Source organism: Mobula hypostoma, chromosome 23, assembly GCF_963921235.1.
Source record: "Mobula hypostoma chromosome 23, sMobHyp1.1, whole genome shotgun sequence".
Classification (NCBI taxonomy): Eukaryota; Metazoa; Chordata; class Chondrichthyes; order Myliobatiformes; family Myliobatidae; genus Mobula; species Mobula hypostoma.
This window is the reverse complement of record NC_086119.1, coordinates 10,631,871-10,654,052: the sequence shown is the minus strand read 5'-3', so window position 1 is coordinate 10,654,052 and position 22,182 is coordinate 10,631,871. Positions and strand designations below refer to the sequence as shown.

Genomic DNA, 22,182 nt, shown 5'->3' with positions numbered 1-22,182 from the left:
GAAAACATTTCCCCTTATTACTTGTTAACTAATATGATTACTATTTGGCATAAACTTCACACCTGTTAAAATGTCTTCCATTTGACCTGAAACCATTTGTGTGGAGTCCATGTCTTTCTTCATGCCTGCATTAACCAGAGCCTTCAAATAAAACACACAGATTGCTTCATTAAACTGTAATCATGGGTCCAGCAGAGGCGAGCTCTGCCTACACACCTTTACTTCCCTCACCCTCGCCCCCTCGGCCCCCCGTTGGGCTCTGAGACATTGCGAGTGTGCTAGGGGGTCAGTTCAATGCACCAACATCAAGCAATGTCTTTTAGGCCAGGGAGAGAATGTGAGAGACACAAGCTGTGAGTGAGGGGGAGTGGGAGAGACAGGGGCCATAACAGGACATGGTCTAATTTATACTCAAATGCAGGTACCTACCGTATTTCATTCTAAGTTTGCCATTAAGAAAATGATGTCCAATTTATCACTTGGAGACATCACAAGATCACTTGGAGAAACAATGGAATAAACTCCAGAGGAATTTCTGATTTTAATTCCCCAGTCAGTGAATTCCTCATTTCAGATCTCCCCAGATTGAAATGGACAACAAGTTCAGGCCAAGCATTTGGTGCTGGGGTTGCTGGGTAACATGGTGCTGCAGTAATCTCCCAGAGATGACCTCTGGTAGCCGCGTGACCAGTTTACACGGGAGTCAGAGGTCAGTTCACTCTGGGGGGGGGGGGGGTCACATCTTGCGTGAGTGGACCAGGAATGGTGATCTTCCCAGTCGGCGAGTCCCGGGATTGGAAATCCGTGCAGGCAGCGGCCAGTTTAGGAGAGCAGCCTCGGGGTCAGAGGTCTGTGCAAGTCTGGGGTTCGAGTCCCGGGGTTCAAAGTCCGTGATCGGCGAGTAGTGGGGTCGAAGTCTGGAAGTGGACTTGCTCTGGGGGTGGAGGCCTGTCTCAGACATCCCACCTCTCCTGAAAATTCAGGGAGGCTCCCGCATATTAATAGTGGCTCCCTGATGCCTGCAAATTATATGCAATATCACAGAAATCAATTTTTTTGAGAGCAAGTGAGAGAAAGCAAGAGAGAGCACGAGAGTGACTACGAGAGAGAGCGAGCGCGAGAGAGAGCGAGAAAGCAAGAGTGCGCGAACGAGAGAGAGAGAAAGCAAGTGAGAGCACGGGAGAGTGCACAAGCAAGAGAGAGAGAGCGCGAGAGAGCGAGAGCGCGCGTGCGAGAGAGCGAGAGAGAAAGCACGCGAGAGCGTGAGAGAGAGAGAGTGCGTCCTGGCAGAGTGTTCCAAAAAAAAAATATAAAACGTACGTCACCCCAGACTACGCTAAAGTGTACCCCTGCCTGATAGGGGTCAAAAATAATGACAGTGTTGCTCACTGCACTGTTTGCAACAGTGACTTTTCTATTGCCCATGGTGGGTTAAGACTGTAAAAGACATGTTGAGGTGAGTTTAACAGGTGTCATTCGTTCATTAGCATAGCTAACGTTATTTAAACTAGCTGGCTGGCTGCTAAGGAGCTACTCTATTGCAGACATCCCACCTCTCCCGGAAGTTTCGGGAGTCTCCCACAAATTGATGGTGCTACCTCCCTGAAATGAGTTTCTGCACGGCGGGATGTCTGCTGTCTGTGTGCTGTGAGCGGGTGGAGTCGGGTAAAAAGGGCTTGTTTCGTTGTTGTTGCTTGTAGGCATGCTACATTGGCTCTAGAATGTGAGGCGATGCTTGTGGGCTGCCCCCAGCTCATCCTTCAGTTGTGTTGGTTGTTACTGCACGCGACACATTTTACTGTCTGTTTTGATGTACACGTGGTAAATAAATGAATCTGGGAAGGGAAGAGGGTGAAGCACTGGGAATAGTTGACCATTGCCAAACCTCGTTTCATACCTGATCCGACGCCTTTTTCCAGTTTAACTTGTAAATCACTGCCTGAAAGAAAATAAACTGCACCACCACACAAGCTGTCATTCCTATCCAGTACCCTGCAAAGTAACAGGACAGTTATCAGTGTACAGCTATATAATCCCCAAACCCTTCCCAACCAGGCCTCCACCTGGTTCCGTCTGCCTGCCACATCCTCCTGTATGGTTCCATCAGCCTCTGTCCTGCCCCTTCCCTGCCCTATTACTCCCCTCCCCGACTTCCCTGCTCATAGTCATAGAACCCGACAGCACAAAAACAGGCCACTTGACCCATCTAGTCCATGCTGAACTATTATTCTGCCTAGTCCCATCAACCCACACCTGGACCATAGCCCTCCATACCCATCCCTTCTATGTATCTATCCAAATTTTCTCTTAAATGTTGAAACTGAAACTGCATTCAGCAGTCCGCTGGCAGCTTGTTCCACACTCTCACCACCCCCTGAGTGAGGAAGGTAAGTCAAAGTCTGTCCCGAGCCTTATAGGCTCATCAGGCTGGTGCTTATGCCGGTTTCCGTGGTGTGAAGTGACTGAGAGTACGAGACTCCCCCTGGATAGGACGCCAGTACCCATTTTCAGCTGGGTGGGCTGGAGCAGTGCGTGATTAAGTGCCTTGCTCAAGGCCACAACATGCTGCCTCGGCTGGGGCTCGAACTCACGACCTTCAGATCACTAGTCCAACGCCCCAACCACTTGGCCACGTGCCACACTGAATGAAGAAGCTCCCCCTCCAGTACCCTTAAACATTTCACTTTTCACTCTTAACTCATAAACTAGTCTCACTAGGTTCTAGTCTCACACAATCTCAGTTAAAAAAAACCTGCCCACATTTAGTCTATCTATACCCCTCATAATTTTGTACACCTTTATCAAATTAACCCTCACTTCCCTGTGCTTCAGGGAATTAAGTCCTGCTGTTCTCCAGTGGCAAGGCAAAGGACAGAGCGTCTCCCCACGTCCCTCACCAAGAATGGTGGCCTATCAAAGGCACAAGAGATTCTGCAAATGCTGGAAACCCACAAATTGGAGGGGAATAAAGAGTCAAAACTCCTGATCGGGTCTGGGCTTGCAGAATGGAAGGTCAAGGGAAATAGCCGGGCTGGTAGTGGGAGGCAGAAAGGCGGAGGATCACAGCGTGGGGAAGGTTTGTGGTGGAAGGGGTTGCAGGGGAGGGTGGGGTTCAGTTGGGGAGATTACTTGGCATTGGTATTGGTTTGTTAATGACACAAACAGTACACAGGGCAACACACACAAAATTCTGGAGGAACTCAGCAGGTCAGGCAGCATCCATGGAGGGAAGCAGACAGTTGACATTTATTGTTGACTCTCCATCAGGACTGGAAAGAAAGAGAGGAGATAGCCGGCATAAAAAGATGGAGGGAAGGGCTGTCAGGTGGTAGGTGGATCCAGGTGTTGGGGGGGGAGGGAGGTAATAGGGCAGGGAAGGGGTGGGACAGAGGCTGGAGGAACCATGGAGGGGATGACAGGCAGACGGAACCAGGTGGAGGCCTGTTATAATTTCCTACCCAATATTCCGAGTTTTCCAGCAAACATGATGGAGATTCCAATGGGAAACCCAATCAGATAAAATCCAACTAGGTTAACGACAGCACCCAGTGCTTGCTTCCCTGCCCCTCTCAACACGCCACCACTCACGGCCTGTGTAAGAGACAAAAAAAAATCACCCGTTTACTTCGACAACAATCAGGACTTGGGAGCATAACAATTAATTAATCAGAGAGGTCTGCAGGCAAGCCCCTCAAAGAAAGTTAGGAATAAATCCGTTTTCTTCCTGAACTTTGGCTCAGTGGTGTAGTGGGTGGAGTCACTGCCTCATGGCTCCAACTACCAGGGTTCAATCCCCTCCTCCAGGGCTGGGTCGAGACAACAGAGACTTTTGGAGAAGAGGAGTTTGGTGGGTAATACTGTTCCGCCTGACCGGAAGTGCACTGAGAGCGGTAAGCGTAAAGGAGTTGGGTGCTTACTGTTCTGGCTAACAACGGATGGTGCAATCCGGGGTATATTACGATCGAGGAACGTGTTTGCAGACTGGATATTGAACTTTTTACTGTTGGACTTCGGCCACATTCCACCGTGATACAACACTTGGCAGCACGGGAGGTCGTTCCTGCCTGTGGCCATCGAACGTGCAGCTCCTCCCGTGGAGGGTCAGACACCCTGAGCCAATAGACTGGTCCTGGACTTATTTTCCATCTGGCATAGTTTTGCATTTTGTTGTTTGATTGTTGGGGTTTTTTGTATTGCTGTATTTACGCTATTTATTTGCTATATTGCTCTATTCTTGGTTGGTGCGGCTGTAACAAAACCAAATTTCCCTCGGGGTTAATAAAGTATATCTAACTATCTACCTATCTGTCTGTCTCCATGAAATTTGCATATTCTCTAGGTGCTCCAGTTTCCTCCACACCCTACAGACTATCACATCAGGAAAGATATTGGCTTTGGGGGTGGTGTTGATTCCAGAGATGAGGGAGGTTCAGTCTGTCAGGAGAGATTGAGTTGTCTGTGACCATACACACTGGAATTCAGATGAATGAGGGGATCTTGTAGAAATATGTAAAATTATGAAGGGGTTAGATAAGATGGCAGGGTGGAGATACGTCTCTTGCTCTTTCCCTCCGCTAGCCTGCAAGTCACCCTTGGGCAAGGTGTAGCACCGGCTTACCCCACCCCTCAGTCAGGGTCATGTGAGGCCACGGGAGCAGGTGGTGGATGGTCGTACGAGCAGCCGGTGCATATCACAAGTCCTGGTTGTGCAACCACTGACGCCAGGCAGACAATCTCTGAAGAGTGTTGATAATAGCTTGTAAAGACACTGCCCGGAAGGTGGCAATGGCAAACCACTTGGGTAGAAAAATTTGCCAAGAATGATCATAGTACAGATGGAAGACCACGATCAGCAAGTCATTCGGCATGGCAGATCATGATGATGATGAGATAAGATAGAGGCAGGAAAATTGTTTCTGATGGTAAGTGAGACTATAACCAGGGGACACAGCCTCATGATTCCGGGGAATAGATTTAGGATGGGGATCGCCTGGAAGATTGAGTCGCCTGGGACTATACTCGCTGGAATTCAGAAGAAAGAGAGGGATCTTATTGAAATATATAAAATTATGAAAGGGAAAGATAAGATAGAGGCAGAAAAGTTGTTTCCATTGGTAGGTGAGACTAGAACTAGTGGATATAGTCTCAGGGTTCGGGGGAGTATATTTAGGATGGAGATGAGGAGGAACTGCTTTTCCCAGAGAGTGGGGAATCTATGGAATTCTCTGTCCAATGAAGCAGGGGAAGCTACGTCAATAAATACATTTAAGACAAGGTTGGACAGATTTTTGCATAGTAGGGGAATTAGGGGTATGGGGAAAAGGCAGGCAGGTGGAGATGAGTCCATGGCCAGATCAGCCATGATCGTATTGAATGGTGGAGCAGGCTCGACGGACCAGATGGCCGACTCCTGCTCCTGTTTCTTATTTCCTTATGAGGAGAAACTGCTTTTCCCAGAGAGTGGTGAATCTGGAATTCTCTGTCCAGGGAAGCAGCAGAGGCTAGCTCTAATCCTGCAATTATGTTCTCTCACCTTCTCCCTGTAACCCTTACCACCTTACCAGTCAGGAACCCATCAATCTCTGCCTTAAAGACACAATATTGTTTGGCCTTAACAGCCCTCTGTGGTGAAAAAATTCCACAGATTCATCACCCTTTGGTTGAAGAAATTCCTCCTCATCTCAGTTTTAAAGGGGCATCTCTTTATTCCAAGGCTGTGCCCCCAGTGATCCTAGACTCTCCTATTAATGGAAACATCCTCTCCTACTAATGGATCCTTTTAACATCTGGTAGGTCATGCCTCACGTCCTCTCCCAAAAATCCTTCTGAATCCCAGAAGACACCAAACTATGATGACTTGATATTCAAGGCATGGTCTGTCCTTTCCGGGAATTAAGCATTGGGGTTTGCAGATTCCCAGTGGGTATGTACGCGCCGAAGGAGAAAATCTCGGCAAACAATTCTGATTTCCGAAAGCTCTTGCTGAATAACTCACGGCCAAAGAATCGAATAACTGCTGAATGACGACCAAGGGTAACACATCAGCAACCAGCAAAATAATTTCCCTGTAGGGAGAGAGACGAAACATGTCAAAGAAAATCTCAGATAATACAACACAGTACAGTACAGAAACAGGCCCTTCGGCCCACAATGTTGTGCCAAACCAATTAAATTAGGAATCAAATGACCAACTAAACTAATTCCTTCTGCCTACACAATGTCCATATCCTTCCATTTTCCTCACATTCATCTGCCCATCTAAATGTCTCTTAAAATTCTTATGTTTCTATCTCTACCTCCACCCCTGGCAGCACCAGGCACCCACCACTCTCCGTCTATAAGCATGCCCCTCAATTACCCCCCTCACCTAAATCAGGGGTTCCCAACTTTTTTTATGCCATGCACCTCAACCATTAACCGAGGGGTCCATGGATCCTGGGTTGGGAACTCCTGCCTTAAATGGATGCCCTCTGATATTAGACATTTCAACCCTAGGAACAGATACTCCCTGTATACTCTGTCTACGCCTCTGATAATCTTATAGTCCTCTATCAGATCTCCCCTCTGCCTCCTCCACTCCAGAGAAAACAACCTAAGTTTTGTCCAACTTCTCATTATAGTGTCAAAATCGTTTGGCTAGAAGTTAAGTTTTTTGACGCTTGAAGAAATCTTTTGTTTGGAACTAACTTGTCAGAGGTGAAGATGTAGCCTAGAGCATGGCTGACTGCTCTCAGAATCACACAGGTCACTGCTGCACAGGATCCTGTTCAAAGGAAAGCAAAATGTTCACTTGTAGTTGGGTAAGCAAATAACTTTGTCCAAGTAATGCTGGTGTTGGTTTATTAGCGTCAGATGTGTCAAGAGTTCAGATCGGAAGCCCGGAGGTTGAGACCAGTCTGCAAATCTCTGCGAGTCTTGCTGGGGAAGGCAAAGGCCCAGTGGCTGTGAGCCGAGCCTGCCAGCGGCTGGAGGCCAAAGACGGCCCTGTCCTGTGGTCGGAGGACTGTGTATGTGTGTGGGCGAGCGGGTCGGCGGGAGGAACGGGGCTTGCTTTGCCGGTTGTCGTGCTCAGTTCCGTCACGGTCGGCGTTGCTCTGCTGAACACGGCGGGCACACCATGTTGCAGGCTGCCCCCAGCACGTCGTTGGGTGTGTTGGCTGTTGATGCAAACAATGCATTTCACTGTGGGTTTTGATGTACCTGTGATAAATTAACCCTAATCTGAATCTGAAAACACATTGAAAAGATTCTGTTCGATTCTCTCCAGACTGACCATACCATATGCAAGTACGTCCAGAGAGTATCGGGAAAACAGAAGGCAGTTACAGCTATAAAGAAAGTGTAGAGCAGGCAGGCAAACAAAGGGCAAGGACCTCGGCATGGTAGACTGAGAGATCAAGCACACACGAGGTCTATTCACCAGCCTGATAATGGTAGGATGGAAACAGTCCCTGGGTCTGGTGCTTTGTGCTCTTCTGCCTGATAGGACGAGGAGGGGGGCAAAGAAATAATGACCAGGGTGGGAGGGGTCCTTAGCGGCTTTCCCAAGGCAGTTGAAAGTGTAGGTTGGGGGCTTCCCAACATTTCTTTATGCCATGGACCAATACCATTATGCAAGGGGTCTATGAACGCCAGGTGTAGAGAGAGTGAAGGTTTCTGTGATGGACAGGGCTGCGTTCAGACTCTCTGCGATTTCCTGCGGCCTTGGGCCATACCAAGCTGTGATGGATCAGGATAGGATGGTTTCTGTGGTGCATCTTTAAAGAGAGGTAAGAGCCATTGGGGGCATGTGCAGCTTAGCTTTCTTGAGGTAGTGGAGGCACAGGTGTGCTTTCTAGTTCCTGGCAACCTGCTTACAATAATTCCGAATCTCTTCTTTTCCCCACCATCCACATGACTATTCCGGCAAACACTTTGGTGTGGTAATCAGGCAGTGTTGCTCAGTCTGACCTGCTCTCTTTGAGGTGAGTCATTGAACTGGGGACTCGAATGGCCCCTCGGGAGGGAGCCGAATAGCCCACAACAATGTCCAACTCACATGTTTATGGACACTTACTGTGATTCTCCCTCCATGGGAAAAGAACATTGATTAGCCGAGCTTCACGTAACTCTTGCTGTTCCTCAAATGTTTGGTGTGATGCGTGTAGTAGGTCTTGCTTGTTGCTCTCACTTATCAGCTTCCACCGCTGGCTAGCAGCCTCGCGAAAAGGAGAGCTGAATGTGTACGTCTCTCCCTGCCAATACACAGCCTCCCCAACAGAAAGCCTCATATAATGCCTCCTCTGTGACGACACGCGGAAACTGAACTCCTTTCGGACTCAGGCTGAACGACAGGGGACAGGGAAGCAGTCTGACCCCTGTACTCTTCGTTCTTTCTAACAGGGAGGGTTATACAGCAGCCTGAAGATGCTCACTCGAGGATTTACTGCGTGTACAGCTTCTTGCCTTCCACCATCAGATTCCTGAACAGTCCACGGACCCAAGGACACTACCTCACTGTTTATTTTTGTGCTCATTATTTATTTATGTAAGTTATGGATTTTTTATGTTCTTCCTCTTCACTGTTGCTGCAAAACAACAAATTTCATGCTGTATGTCAGTGATAATGAATCTGTTTGTGATTCTTGGGAGATGCGGGGAGAGCAGAGGCAGATAAAGTGCGAGGAGGGGTTCTTGAAGTCGTGGTCTGGAAGCATGAGGGACTCACCAGTGCAGAGCAGAGCAACTCTTGCCAGGGTTTTAGCCTTCTGCGGGCTTCTGGCACCCAGCGCGTTACCCACGTGGACACTGGCAGACACACTGAACCCCAAGGGGATCTGTACGAGAGAAAGGACACAAGACTGGAACTGATGCAACATGGGGCAGAATTACACTGAACATACTGCACAGAAACAGGCCGTTCAGCCCAACTTGTCCGTACTGGCTCGTAATCCTCCTGCACGATTGCCATCTGACCTCACCTAACCCGTCCCTTTCACTTTTGGTGCCAAAATGCTTATCGCATCAGGCTTCCTCTTACCACCTCCACTGGCAGCTCGGTCCCCGTAACCCCATGCTCGGCCCATCAAGTCTACGTTGAGGCTTTGGTAGAATTAGTTCCTCTATTCAGCTCTTTCCCTGAAGGTGTTCTCTCTGCGTTTCTCCATCCCACTCAATATTGGAAGTACTTTTGCACCTTGGTTGTTTGTCAGACTTTGTTTATGTATAGTTTTTTTCATAAACTCTATTGCATTTCTTAATTTCCCTGTAAATGCTTGTAAGCAAATGAATTTCAAGGTGACATATACAGTACACGCTTTGATAATAAATTTACTAAGAGGCACAGAATCATATTAAACTACAGCACAGTAATGGCCCTTCAGCCCATCTAGTCTGTGCCAAACCATTTAAAATGCCTAGTCCCGTCGACTTCCTCCTGGAGCATACTTGCCATACCCCTACTATCCATGTACCTATCCAAACTTCTCTTAAACGTTGAAATAAAAATCACATCCACCACTTGTGCTGGCAGCTCGTTCCACACTCTCGCCACCCTCTGAGTGAAGAAGTTTCCCCTCATGAACACAACAACAAGAACTAAAAAATGATGACTGCAGGAACAGCAATTTTAAAGAGATAAAAGAGATACATTTAAAGATTAGCTTTATTTGTCACATGTACCTATACATTGAAACCTACAGAGAAATCGTCATTTGGACCAAATCAAATCAGCTAGGATTGCGCTGGGGGCAATCTGCAAGTGTCACCATGCTGTCTGCGCCAACGTAGGATGCCCACAACTTGCCAACCTGAGCTGTAGGTCTTCGGAATGTGGGAAGACATCGGAGCAACTGGGGGAAATGTGGGTGGTCACAGGGAGAACGTACGAGCTGCTTACAGACCGTGTTGGGAATGGAACCCCAATCAGTCAACGCAGGCACTGTAAAGTGATGTGCCAACCACTACACTGCTGTAATGCCCCAATCTGCCATCTTGCCTCATAGAGTCATAGAAAAGTACAGCACAGAAACAGGCCATTCAGCCTATCCAATCTGTGCTGAGCCATTTAAACCGTCTACTCCCATCGACCTGTACTGGGACCATAGACCCCTCCCCCCCATACCCCTACCATCCATGTACCTGTCCAAACTTCCCTTAAATGTTCAAATTGAACTTGCATGCACCACTTGCACTGTCAGCTCATTCCGCACTCCCACGACCCTCTGAGTGAAGAAGTTTCCCCTCATGTTCCCCTTAAACATTTCACCTTTCACCCTTAACCTATGACCTCTAGTTGTATTCTCACACAACCTCAGTGAAAAAAGCCTGCTTCCGTTCCCTCTATCTATACCCCTCATAACTTTATCAAATCTCCTCTCAATCTTCAACATTCCAAGGAATAAAGTCCTAATCTATTCAACCTTTCTTTATAACTCAGGTCCTTCAGACACAGTAACATCCTTGTACATTTTCTCTGTACTCTTTCAACCTTATTTACATCTTTCCTGTAGGTAGGTGCCCAAAACTGCACACACATACCCCACATTAGGCCTCTACCAATGTCTTAAACAACTTCAACATAACACCCCAACCAATGCACTCCGTACTTTGATTTATGAAGGCCAATGTGCCAAAAGCTTTCTTTACGACTCTATCTACCTGTGACGCCACTTTCAATGAATTATAGACCTGTATTTGACTTTGGTTTAACCTGAATGAGTCCCATTTGCCTGAGTTTAGCCTATATCCCTCTAAACATTTCCAATCCATGGACCTGTCCAAATGTGTTTTAAATGTTGCAACTGTGTCTGCTTCTACCATTTCCTCTAGCGGCACGTTACATTCTCCGTGTGAAACATTGCCCCTCAGTTATCTTTCCTCTCACCTTTAACTTAACTTCTCTGTGTAGCTGTGTAGTGGAGAGTATATTGACTGGCTAGCTGGTGTGGAAACATCTACTCCCTTGAATGGAAAATCCTACAAATCTACTGCTACTGTGTGATCGAGAATCTCCAGAGGGGAAGGCCCTAGATCCTCGGCTTTGCGTACCGCCTGTTGTCGAAGCGCTGGGCAGAGATGGTGCTCGGTGCTCGGTGTCGGAGAGCTGGTCGGAGGCTCAGAGTTTTTCGGACGGACTCGGAGTCGGACTGTGGTCGGATGCTTCCGGGATGCTGCATTGGCAAGTTTGCGGCGCTGGAGGTTCACCGTCTGTGTGAGATGATGGGACTTTCGAGAGACTTTGAGATTTTTTACTGTGCCCATGGTCTGTTCTTATCAAATTACGGTTTTGCTTTGCAATGTTGTAACTATATGTTATAATGATGTGGTTTTTATCAGTTTTTCAGTCATGTGTTTCTGTGATATCATTCTGGAAAAACATTGTATCATTTCTTAATACATGCATTACTAAATGACAATAAAAGAGGACTGCGTGTCCTCATAATCTAATCTAAAAATTAATGGATATGGCCCAGCCCGACGCGGGTGAAGCCCTCCCCACCACTGAGCCTGTCTACGCAAAGCACTGTCACAGGAAAGCAGCATCCATCATCAAGGACCCCCACCACCCCGGATGTGCTCTGTTCCTCCTGCTGCAGAATCTTGGGACGTACACCAGTAGCTTCAGGAACATCAACCCTCAACCATCAGGCTCTTGAACTTCACTTGCCATCACTGAACGGCTCCCACAACTATGGACTCTCTTTCAAGGTCTCTTCATCTCACGTTCTCAATATTTAATGTTTGTTTGTTTATCTATTTATTTGTACAGTTTGTTGTCTTTTGCACGCTGGTTGAATGCCCAAGTTGGTGCCGTCTTTCATTGATTCTGTTATAGTTATTACTTTATGGATTTTTGAGCATACCCACAGGAAAATGAATCTCTGGGTTGTGTATGGTGACATATATGCAGTTTGATAATAAATTCACTTTGGACTTTGAGCATATGCCCCTAGGTTTTGACTCTCATATCCTGGGAGAATAGGCTGTGACCGTTCAACTTACCCGTGCCCTCATGATTTTATAAGCCCTTACAATTTCACTCCTCAGTCTGCTTTGTTCCAGGATAAACAGCCCCAGCCTGACCCACCTCTCCAGATAGGGTCATAAGAGAGTTTTTATTACATTGGCCTTCATAAGTCAAAAGTATCGAAAACAGGAGCTGTGATGTTATGTTGAAGCTGTATAAAACATTAGTGAGGCCTAATTTGGAGTGCTGCGTGTGGCTCTGGTCACCACCCTATAGGGCAAGATGTCAATTAGATCGAAGGAGTGCAGAGAAAATTTACCAGTATGGTGCCGAAAGTTGAGGACCTAAGTAATGGGGAAAGATTGAATAGGTTAGGGTTTTATTCCCTGAAGCACAAGAGAACAAGGGGAGATTTGATACAAAATTATGAAGGGTATAGATAGGGTTAATGCAAGTAGGCTTTTTCCACTAGGTTGGGTGAAACTAGAACTAGAAGTCATAGGTTAAGGGTGAAAGGTGAAATATTTAAGGGGAATCTGAGGGGAAACTCCTTCACACAGAGGGTGATGAAAGTGTGAAACGAGCTGCCGGCAGGAGTGGTGGATGCGGGTACCTACATGGATGAGAAGGGTATGGAGACCTATTGCCCTGGTGCGAGGCAATGCGACTAGGCAGATTAACAGTATGGCATGGACTAGATGGGCTGAAGGGCCTGATTCTGTGCTGTAGTGCTCTATGACTTTATGACTCTTCTCATAACTCAAGCCCTCCAGTCCTGGTACTCTCCCAGTGAATCTCTTCTGCGCCCTCTCCAATTTAATCACATCCTTCCTCTAGCTGAACAACCATACCTGTGCTAACACTCCAGATCTAGTCTCAGCAACATCTTGTACGGGAGTGACACGAGGTCCCAGCACCTTCTACTCAGCACCCTGGCCGAAGAAGGCAAACAACTTCACTAAGGCAACCTGTACTTCCCCAAGACTTCACTCCTTCCCAAACCACAGTGCCCAGACTCGGGAAGGATGAAGGGTCTCGGGCCGAAAAGTTGACTGTTTATTCCCCTCAGCCTGACCTGCTGAGTTCCCTCAGTTTGTTATGCTCTGGATCTCCAGTATCTTTTTCGAAAAATCAAAATAAACTTTATCCAGAATAAAAAAATATTTACAAGAATTCTTGCAATTCCCCCGTCTCCGCTGCATCTGCTCTCAGGATGAGGCCTTTCATTCCAGGATGAAGGCGATGTCTTCCTTTTTTTAAGGAAAGGGGCTTCCCTTCCTCCACCATCAACTCTGCTCTCAAATGCATCTCCCCCATTTCACGTACATCTGCTCTCACCGCATCCTCCCGCCACCCCACTAGGAATAGGGTTCCCCTGGTCCTCACCTACCACCCCACCAGCCTCCGGGTCCAACATATAATTCTCCGTAACTTCTGCCACCTCCAACGGGATCCCACCACTAAGCACATCTTTCCCTCCCCACCTATTTCTGCTTTCCGCAGGGATCAGTCCCTACGCGACTCCCTTGTCCATTCGTCCCCCCTATCCCTCCCCACTGATCTCCCTCCTGGCACTTATCCGTGTAAGCGGAACAAGTGCTACACATGCCCTTACACTTCCTCCCTTACCACCATTCAGGGCCCCAAACAGTCCTTCCAGGTGAGGCGACACTTCACCTGTGAGTCGGCTGGGGTGATATACTGCGTCCGGTGCTCCCGATGTGGCCTTTTATATATTGGCGAGACCCGACGCAGACTGGGAAACCGTTTCGCTGAACACCTACGCTCTGTCCGCCAGAGAAAGCAGGATCTCCCAGTGGCCACACATTTTAATTCCACATCCCATCCCCATTCTAACATGTCTATCCACGGCCTCCTCTACTGTAAAGATGAAGCCACACTCTGGTTGGAGGAACAACACCTTATATTCCGTCTGTGTAGCCTCCAACCTGATAGCATGAACATTGACTTCTCTAACTTCCGTTAATGCCCCTCCTCCCCTTCTTAACCCATCCCTTATTTATTTATTTATTTATTTATTTATTTCCCCCTTTTTTTTTTCTCTCTGTCCCTCTCACAATCATTCCTTGCCTGCTCTCCATCTTCCTCTGGTGCTCCCCTCCCACTTTCTTTCTCCCTAGGCCTGCCGTCCCATGATCCTCCCCCTTCTCCAGCCCTGTATCCCTTTTGCCAATCACCTGTCCAGCTCTTGGCTCCATCCCTCCCCCTCCTGTCTTCTCCTATCATTTCAGATCTCCCCACTCCCTCCCACTTTCAAATCTCTTACTAGCTCTTCTTTCATTTAGTCCTGACGAAGAGTCTCGGCCCAAAAACGGCGACTGTACCTCTTCCCATGGATGCTGTCTGGCCTGCTGCGTTCCACCAGCATTTTGTGTGTGTTGCTTGAATTTCCAGCATCTGCAGGTTTCCTCGTGTTTACACGAATAAACCGTTGAGTGCCTTTTTACCCTTTACATTCATAGTCGAGGGTTTCAGGGCTGTTCTATTACATTCCTCCCCATCGTTACCACAGTTGCTGCTCATATAGCCCTCTGGGGTGGTATACTCTGGAGTTGCACCTCTCTTGTGTTCTAAATGGGGCTTACCTAGTGCCTCATAAATCGACAACAAATCTTCCTTGTCCTTCATCACTCCTCCTTAACTTTGTTCCATTTAAACTATAGTGCGTCTTACCACTGTGATAATCTTCAACTGCATCACTGTCTCCCATTTCTCCCTCGTCCTCCTGTAGAAATCCTTCTTGTCCTCTCCACGTCCACACTTCACATCAGCTGCAGCCCTGGAGATGTTGCCTGCATATCCTGATCCCCTCCAGTAGTATTTAGCCTCAAGACCAGTGCCCTCGCCGCCAGGAAGACTCCTATAACTCCCACCCTGGTGTCTCCTGAAGATTTACTACTGGCTTAATATGGTGAAACATCAGGAGGAAATGAGTGGTTTGGATATCGTCAAGGCTTGTGGGTTTAAAGAAGCGCAGTTTATTTTTATCAGCTACATGAACCCTGATATTCCACAGAGTTTTTAGACTTACCATGTATAATACTGATAAAATATGATAGATGATGCACTGGGCCCCGAGCTGGACCTCGTTCATTAACCCTGTGAAGGAGAAAGAGTTGGATGAATGAGCAATAGAAAATTACAGCCAAGAATGGAGCCGTTTATTCCCTGCCCAGTCTTAACATTAGAGTCACACAGTCAGGAACAGGCCATTCTGCCCATTACACCCAGCCTGACCTTTTTTACCCAGCAGCACTAATCCCATTTACTTATATTGGCACCATGTCCTTCCTATCGAAAGGCTTCTTAAACATAAGGTACCTGTCCCATACACCATAGGAACATAGAACATAGAAATCTACTGCATATTACAGGACCTTCGGCCCACAATATTGTGCCAACCATGTAACCTACTCTAGAAACTGCCTGGAATTTTCCTAGCACATTGCCCTCTATTTTTCTAAGCTTCAAGTACCTATCTAAGAGGCTCTTAAAAGACCCCAGTGTATCTGCCTCTACCACCTTCACCGGCAGTGCATTCCACGCACCAACCACTCTCTGTGTGAAAAACTTATGTCTGAAATCCCCCTTGTACCTACTTCCAAGCACCTTAAAACTATGCCCCCTCATGTTAGCCACTTCAGCCCTGGGAAAAAGCCTCTGGCTATCCACGTGATCAATGCCTCCCATCATCTTACACACCTCTATCAGGTCACCTCTCATCCTCTGTCGCTCCAACAGAAAAGGAGCAGAATTAGGCCATTTGGCCCATCAAGTCTGCTCTGCCATTCCATCTCCAAGGAATACTCCTGTAACTTCCACTTCCTTGGTACATGGATGATCAAAAATGGTGGGTTTTGTAGGAGGGAAGGGTTAGGTTGATCTTAGAGTAGGTTGAAAGATCAGCACAGCATTTCGGGCCAACGGACCTGCACTGTGTTGTAATATTATACGTTCTACTTTCCTCTGACTATGCTTTCTGTATATAAACAAGACATTGGTGACTGGGAGCTTACTCTAAGTTGAACTGTGTGTTCTAGCCCATGCCTGGAGTTTAGTTCCATTGAAGTTAGCAGAGACAGGTTGTGATACTGGGGAGCAGATCCTCAGTTACATCTTCGCATGACCAGTGGCTATGAATGAGAAGGAACTCCTGTTGTGTGTTTAATATTTCAGTGATATTTGAGTAATATTGTAAATATATTGTTTGTTTCAGCATTCCTTGTTTGTTTAAATAATTCATTATGGGTTATATATAAAAGTACGTGAATATCATGCGTTATCATGCCACCACATCATATGTGCACATCGCTCTTAAAGTAAAGATGAATGTACATGAGTTATCTCTCAGCTCCCTTGTTTTCTTTTCAATTTGTATTTGTGTACTGGAGTTACAAAACGTAACTGTCCCACCCTCAGAAATGATTGCAGGAGGGCTTAGGTCTTTCACCTGGAACCTGCCTTGCCCAAAGATCTCACTCTTTGATTGTCCGTGGTCTCTCCACCATCTTTTTCCACTCCATACTTGATATCCAGAATGAGGGGTCACAGTTTGAGGATAAAGGGGAAGCCTTTTAGGACCGAGATGAGGAAAAACTTCTTCACACAGAGAGTGGTGAATCTGTGGAATTCTCTGCCACAGGAAACAGTTGAGGCCAGTTCATTGGCTATATTTAAGAGGGAGTTAGATATGGCCCTTGTGGCTAAAGGGATCGGGGGTATGGAGAGAAGGTGGGTACAGGGTTCTGAGTTGGATGATCAGCCATGATCACACTGAATGGTGGTGCAGGCTCGAAGGGCCGAATGGCCTACTCCTGCACCTATTTTCTATGTTTCTATACTCCCTGGGACTGAGAAACTGGATGAAGAGGCTCTCCACATCTTTAGACACCGCTGAGGCTTCACCAATGATGCGTGTCTACAAAATGCTGGAGGAACTTAGCCGGTCAGGCAGTATCTATGGAGAGGAATGTTTCAGGCTAAGACCCTTGATTGGGACTCATGTCAGAGACTGTTCATTCCTCCTCCAAGAGGACCATGGCCTCCTTGTGGTTTGGAGGCTTGCGTGCCTCATTGAAATGGAGAGCTGTGTTGGATGGAGTCAGGGCTTTATGCTTTGGCTCTTGGTGAGGTCACCCATGCCAAACAGGTCAAAGTGTACAGGACAGACCAAGAATGGTCCACTGGTCCTCCAGGTTCGGGGGTTCAGCTCAGGCTGGCAACCCTGCTACGGAAACAGCAATGGAGAATCCTTCTACATCTGAGTACAACGGTATTCCTGAGTCTCCACCCGGAACTTGCATGGTTGACTGTAGAGAAAACCGAGAAGGAGCTACTGGCAGGTTGAAGAAAGCCCTGAACGCTGCCAAAGATGGAGGACCTTCATTGTTGCCTTGAACACCAGTGGTGTAATGGGCAGTAAGAAAAGATCGGTGCTGCCTGATCTGCTGAGTTCCTCCAGCATTTTGTGTGTGTTGCTCTTGAATTTCCAGCATCTGCAGAATCTCATGTGTTTATGTATTGTGTTGTTCAGGTATCCTGTTGATAGGCCAGCTACTGAACCTCCTCGCCCCGCTCTCCCCTCCCCTGCCTTCTCCTCTTTTCTCTTCTCCCTTCCACGTACTTACTCAAACTTCTCTTAAATGTTGAAATCGAACTTGTATCCACCACTTCTGCTGGCAGTTCATTCCACACATATTGAAATGGCTAGCACGAGAGGAAACAGTTATAAGGAGCTTGGAAGTAGGTACAGAGGAGATGTCAGGGGTAAGTTTTTTACGCAGAGAGTGGTGAGTGTGTGGAATGGGCTGCCAGCGGCGGTGGTGGAGGCGGATACAATAGGGTCTTTTAAGAGACTCCTGGATAGGTACATGGAGCTTAGAAAAATACAGGGCTATGGGTAAGCCTAGGTAATTTCTAAAGTACATGTTTGGCACAACATTGTGGGCTGAAGGGCCGGTATTGTTCTGTAGGTTTTCTATGTTCCTATGTCTCACCATCCTCTAAGAGAAGAAAGTTCCCCTTAAATACTTTATCTTCCACCCTTAACCTATAATCTGTAGTTCTAGTCGAAACTGACCTCAGTTCCTGCTATAGACTGACCTCATGTCCCAGACCTGTCCTCTGACGGCAGACCTGCCCCTGCTCCTGATCCCCACTGTTCTCAATCGTGACCTCAGGGCTATCGAGTTATTTATTTACTCCATTATTTAGAGATACAGCATGTACAGTTGAATGAACTGAACTTCAACTTGAGCTTTAGTTACTGTCTCTTTCCTGTCAACTTGAACCACTCTGGGAATTCTTCTCTGACCTCTCTCATTAACAAGGCATTTTCTCCCAAAAAACTGCCACTCACTGGAATCTCTTTTGTTTTTCACACCATGCTCTGTAAACTGTAGAGACTATTGTGTATGAACATCCCAGGAGATCAGCATTTTCTGAGATACTCAAACCACCCCATCTGGCACCAGCAATCATTCTACAGTCAAAGTCACTTGGATCACATTTCTTCCCCATTCTGATGCTTTGTCTGAACAACAACTGAATCACTTCACCACATCTATGTGTTTTTAGGCATTGAGTTGCAGCCACATGATAGATACTCACAAAAACAAGCAGGTGTACAGGTGTACCAAATCAAGTGGCCACTGAGTGTACCTTGTTAGATGTTTACGTTAGGCATGATCCCCACCATAAATAAATGGGTGCAGTCAGGCAGTAAAATATCCACCGTTATTTACTGACCGAGAAGAGCATTCGACAGAGGTTTGTTCGTTTATTTACCTGATAGGAATATTCCAATTTCGTAACTCCACCATTCGATGCATATCATTAACATGCTGGGGATGGCAAGTCGCACAAAGCTGCCCCACTCCTGCAGACAGTCGGTGGACCACCCTATGTTTAAAATATCTTTTTTAGAGATACAGTATGGTAACAGGCCCTTCTGACCCAATTACACCATGTGACCAATTAACATACTAACTTACATGTCCTTGGACTGTGGGAAGAAACCACAGCACCCGGAGAAAACCAAAACGTCATGGGCAGAATGTACAAGCTCATTTAAGAATTGAACCCATTAGCTCTGCAAAAGAGTTACGCCACTATTGTGCCACAAGCTACCGACACAGTGTGGGTTTAAAACAGACACTTCAAACCATCCAGTTGACTATACCCGGACTATATTCTGGAGGCGGGAGGAAAAGATGGCAGCGCCCCTGTGCATGCGCAGCCCTCCGGTGAAAAATGATATCGTATCTGTTAAATAGGGGCCGTGGACAATTCTGATTTGATGGATAATGGACGTGAAAGCACAGAGGAACATCTGGAGAAATTTCTGAAACGCCCGTCCGCTGCTGTCGTTACTGTGTGGTCGGGAATCTTTTGGAGGGTAGGCCTCAAAATCCCCGGCCTTGCCTGCTTTTGGCGACTGAGAAGGAGTCGAATTGTTCGGACAGAGATGGCACTCAGTACTCGGTGTCGGAGAGCTGATCAGAGCTCGAAGTTTTCGGATGACTCAGAGTCGGACTGCGGTCGGCATGGCAGGGAGAGTTTTTCTTCTTTCTCCCGTCTGCGTGAGATGTGGGACATTTGAGAAACTTTGAACTTTACTGTGCTTACGGACTTCTTCATCAAGTTATGGATTGTTACACTGTTTGTGACTATATGTTATAATCATGTGTTTTTGTCAGTTTTTTCAGTCTTGGTTTGTCCTGTGTTTTGTGATATCACACCGGAGGAAATGATGTATCATTTCTTAATGCATGCATTACTAAATGACAATAAAAGAGAACTACATGTCTTCATAACCATACCTTTCTGAGTTCAGGACCAGCTGATTTTAGAAATGTAGCGAAAATCTTCCGAGGTTTTCCTGGTATGTCCAGGAATTATGGACCAAAGCACGTAGCACACTCTGAAGTGCAGGATACAGGCGATACAGGAAGTAAAGGAGAAACTTGTGATATTGCATAATTTTTCTCAGTGATTGGAAGTGTGGGGGGTGGGGGGTTTCAACAGGGAGGATTTTTTTTTACATAAACACAGGAGGTTCTGTAGTCACTGGAGATCCAGAGCAACACACACAAAATGCTGGAGGAACTCAGCAGGTCAGCCAGCATCTGTGGAGATGAGTAAACAGAGTCGACCTTTTGGGCTGAGACCCTTCATCAGGACTGGAAAGGAAGGGGGCAGAATAAGAAGGTAGGGGAAGGGAAGGAGCACAGGTGGCAGGTGATAGGCAAAACCAGGTGAAGGGGGAGGGGGAACGGTGGAAAATTGGAGATCATAGGTAAAAGAGGTAATGAGGTGAAGATAAAGTAATCTAATAGGAGAGGGCAGTAGACTGTGGAAGAAAGGAGGGAACCAGAGTGAAGTGATAGGCCGGTGAGGAGAGAGAAGGGATGAGACGATAACCAGAATAGGGAATGGAAAAAGAGAGAGAGGGAGGGGGAGAAATTACCAGAGGACAGAGAAATTGATGTTCACGTTGTCAGGTTGGAGGCTACCCAGACGACATATGAGGTGGCCTCATCATGGCAGTAGAGGAGGCCATGGCCCGACATGTCGGAATCGGAATGGGAAGTCGAACGGAAATGGGCAGCCACCAGGAGATCCTGCCTTTTGTGGCAGACAGAGTGAAGGTGATCAACAAAGTGGTCCCCCATCTGCATTGGGCCTCGCCGATGTAAAGCAGGCCGCACCGGGAGCACCGAGTACAATAGATGACCCCGGCAGACTCGCAGGTGAAGTGTTGCAGGGACTCTTTGGGGCCCTGAATGGTGGTGAGGGAGGAGGTGTAGGGGCAGGTGTAGCATTTGTCCCACTTGCAGGAATAAGTGCCGGGGGTGGTCAGTGGGAAGGGACAAGTGGACAAGGGAGTCGTGTTGGAGAGGGCAGGGGTAGCACTTCTCATGCTGGCAGAGTAAGACTGTGTGTAACGAAGAACAGTACACAGACAAATAAGTGAGGCAGGGCAGACTTACCATATTGGATAATCTTTCTCAGGAAAGTGGGGTGTGGAGGGAAATTAGGGTGGAATTTTCCTACTGGTTATAGGGAATAAAATCGGTTCAAGAGACAGTAGGGTTTCACCTAGTTAGAGACCAAGGATTTGTGCTGGGGGGCCTAGGTCTTTTGCAGAGTACTACAGTAGATTTATATATTGCATTGTACTGCTGTCTCAAAAATTTATGACATATGTGAGTGATGATGAACCTGATTCTGATATGGGTCTCTATTGTGGACTGAGAGTGGGAAGGGGACAGGGAGAGGGGAATCACGGTTGGGAAAAGGGGAAGGGAGAGGGGAGAGATTGAGAAGCACCAGAGAGACATCCTGTAATGATCAATAAACCAATTGTTTGGAATCAAATGACCTTGCCTGGTGTCTCAGGGCTGGGTGTGTCTGCACCCGTGCCACACCCAGCCCCTGGCACTCCTTCTCTGCCACCTGTCCTACACCCTTCCCGCGGCACTCCACCCTCGCTATTCCCCACATCCTTTCCTCCCGCTAGATTTACAGACCTGTTCTCGGCTCCACATTGACAAATACCGTACTGCGCAAAAGTCTTGGACAGCATAGCTACATACATTATAAGTGCCTAAGACTTTTGCACAGTACTGTAGCACGTCCCCAGCGCTCGGTGATAACTTACCCACCCAAGTCTCCACATGCAGTCTTCGACATCGGATGTAGAGGAACAGGAAGATTGCCTGGCAGTACTGAGAAGCGACATTGGCTATAGCAGAGCCCCTGGAACACACCGAGTTTAAGGGTTAAAGGATCAACTTTATTCGTCATATATATTTATGTGTATTAGGAATTTGCTGTGGTGTATTGGTCGTCCAGCAAAAACAGTGTTCAACAATTATAAAGAATTAACAACTATGGAAAAATAAAGTTAGAGGTATATGAAATAAAATGTGCAGTAATACCAACATGTATTCATACTATTCAAAGTAGAATTATCAAAGAATGTATCAATTCTACAACCTTCAGATTTGTTTGCTTACAGGCAGTCACAAACCCAGTTTTTAAAAAATGAAAACCAATCCCCAATACGCACAGGGAAAGAGAGGGAAAAAAAACAAATCATGCAAACAACAAGTGAGCAACAACAAAATCATTCTGTTTAATTTCAAACCAAATACTGTTTAATCCCAAACCAAATTCGGAATTAAACAGCATTATAAAATGTGGTTTAAAGT

General features: G+C 46.9%; 1 protein-coding gene across 6 annotated transcripts in view; it reads right to left on the bottom strand.

Moving 5' to 3' along the window:
- Nucleotides 1-22,182, bottom strand: part of LOC134336841 (multidrug and toxin extrusion protein 1-like) — an 81,061-nt gene that overhangs the window by 2,426 nt on the left and 56,453 nt on the right. For all 6 annotated transcript variants that reach the window (XM_063031401.1, XM_063031403.1, XM_063031402.1 and 3 more), the window contains 9 exons: nt 21,630-21,727; nt 18,755-18,868; nt 15,000-15,067; nt 8,708-8,816; nt 6,688-6,763; nt 5,996-6,065; nt 3,459-3,591; nt 1,898-1,992; nt 63-141 (listed from right to left, as the gene is read on the bottom strand). In XM_063031401.1, coding sequence (XP_062887471.1) covers nt 63-141; nt 1,898-1,992; nt 3,459-3,591; nt 5,996-6,065; nt 6,688-6,763; nt 8,708-8,816; nt 15,000-15,067; nt 18,755-18,868; nt 21,630-21,727 — 842 coding nt within the window. The remainder of the gene's footprint in view (nt 1-62; nt 142-1,897; nt 1,993-3,458; nt 3,592-5,995; nt 6,066-6,687; nt 6,764-8,707; nt 8,817-14,999; nt 15,068-18,754; nt 18,869-21,629; nt 21,728-22,182) is intronic.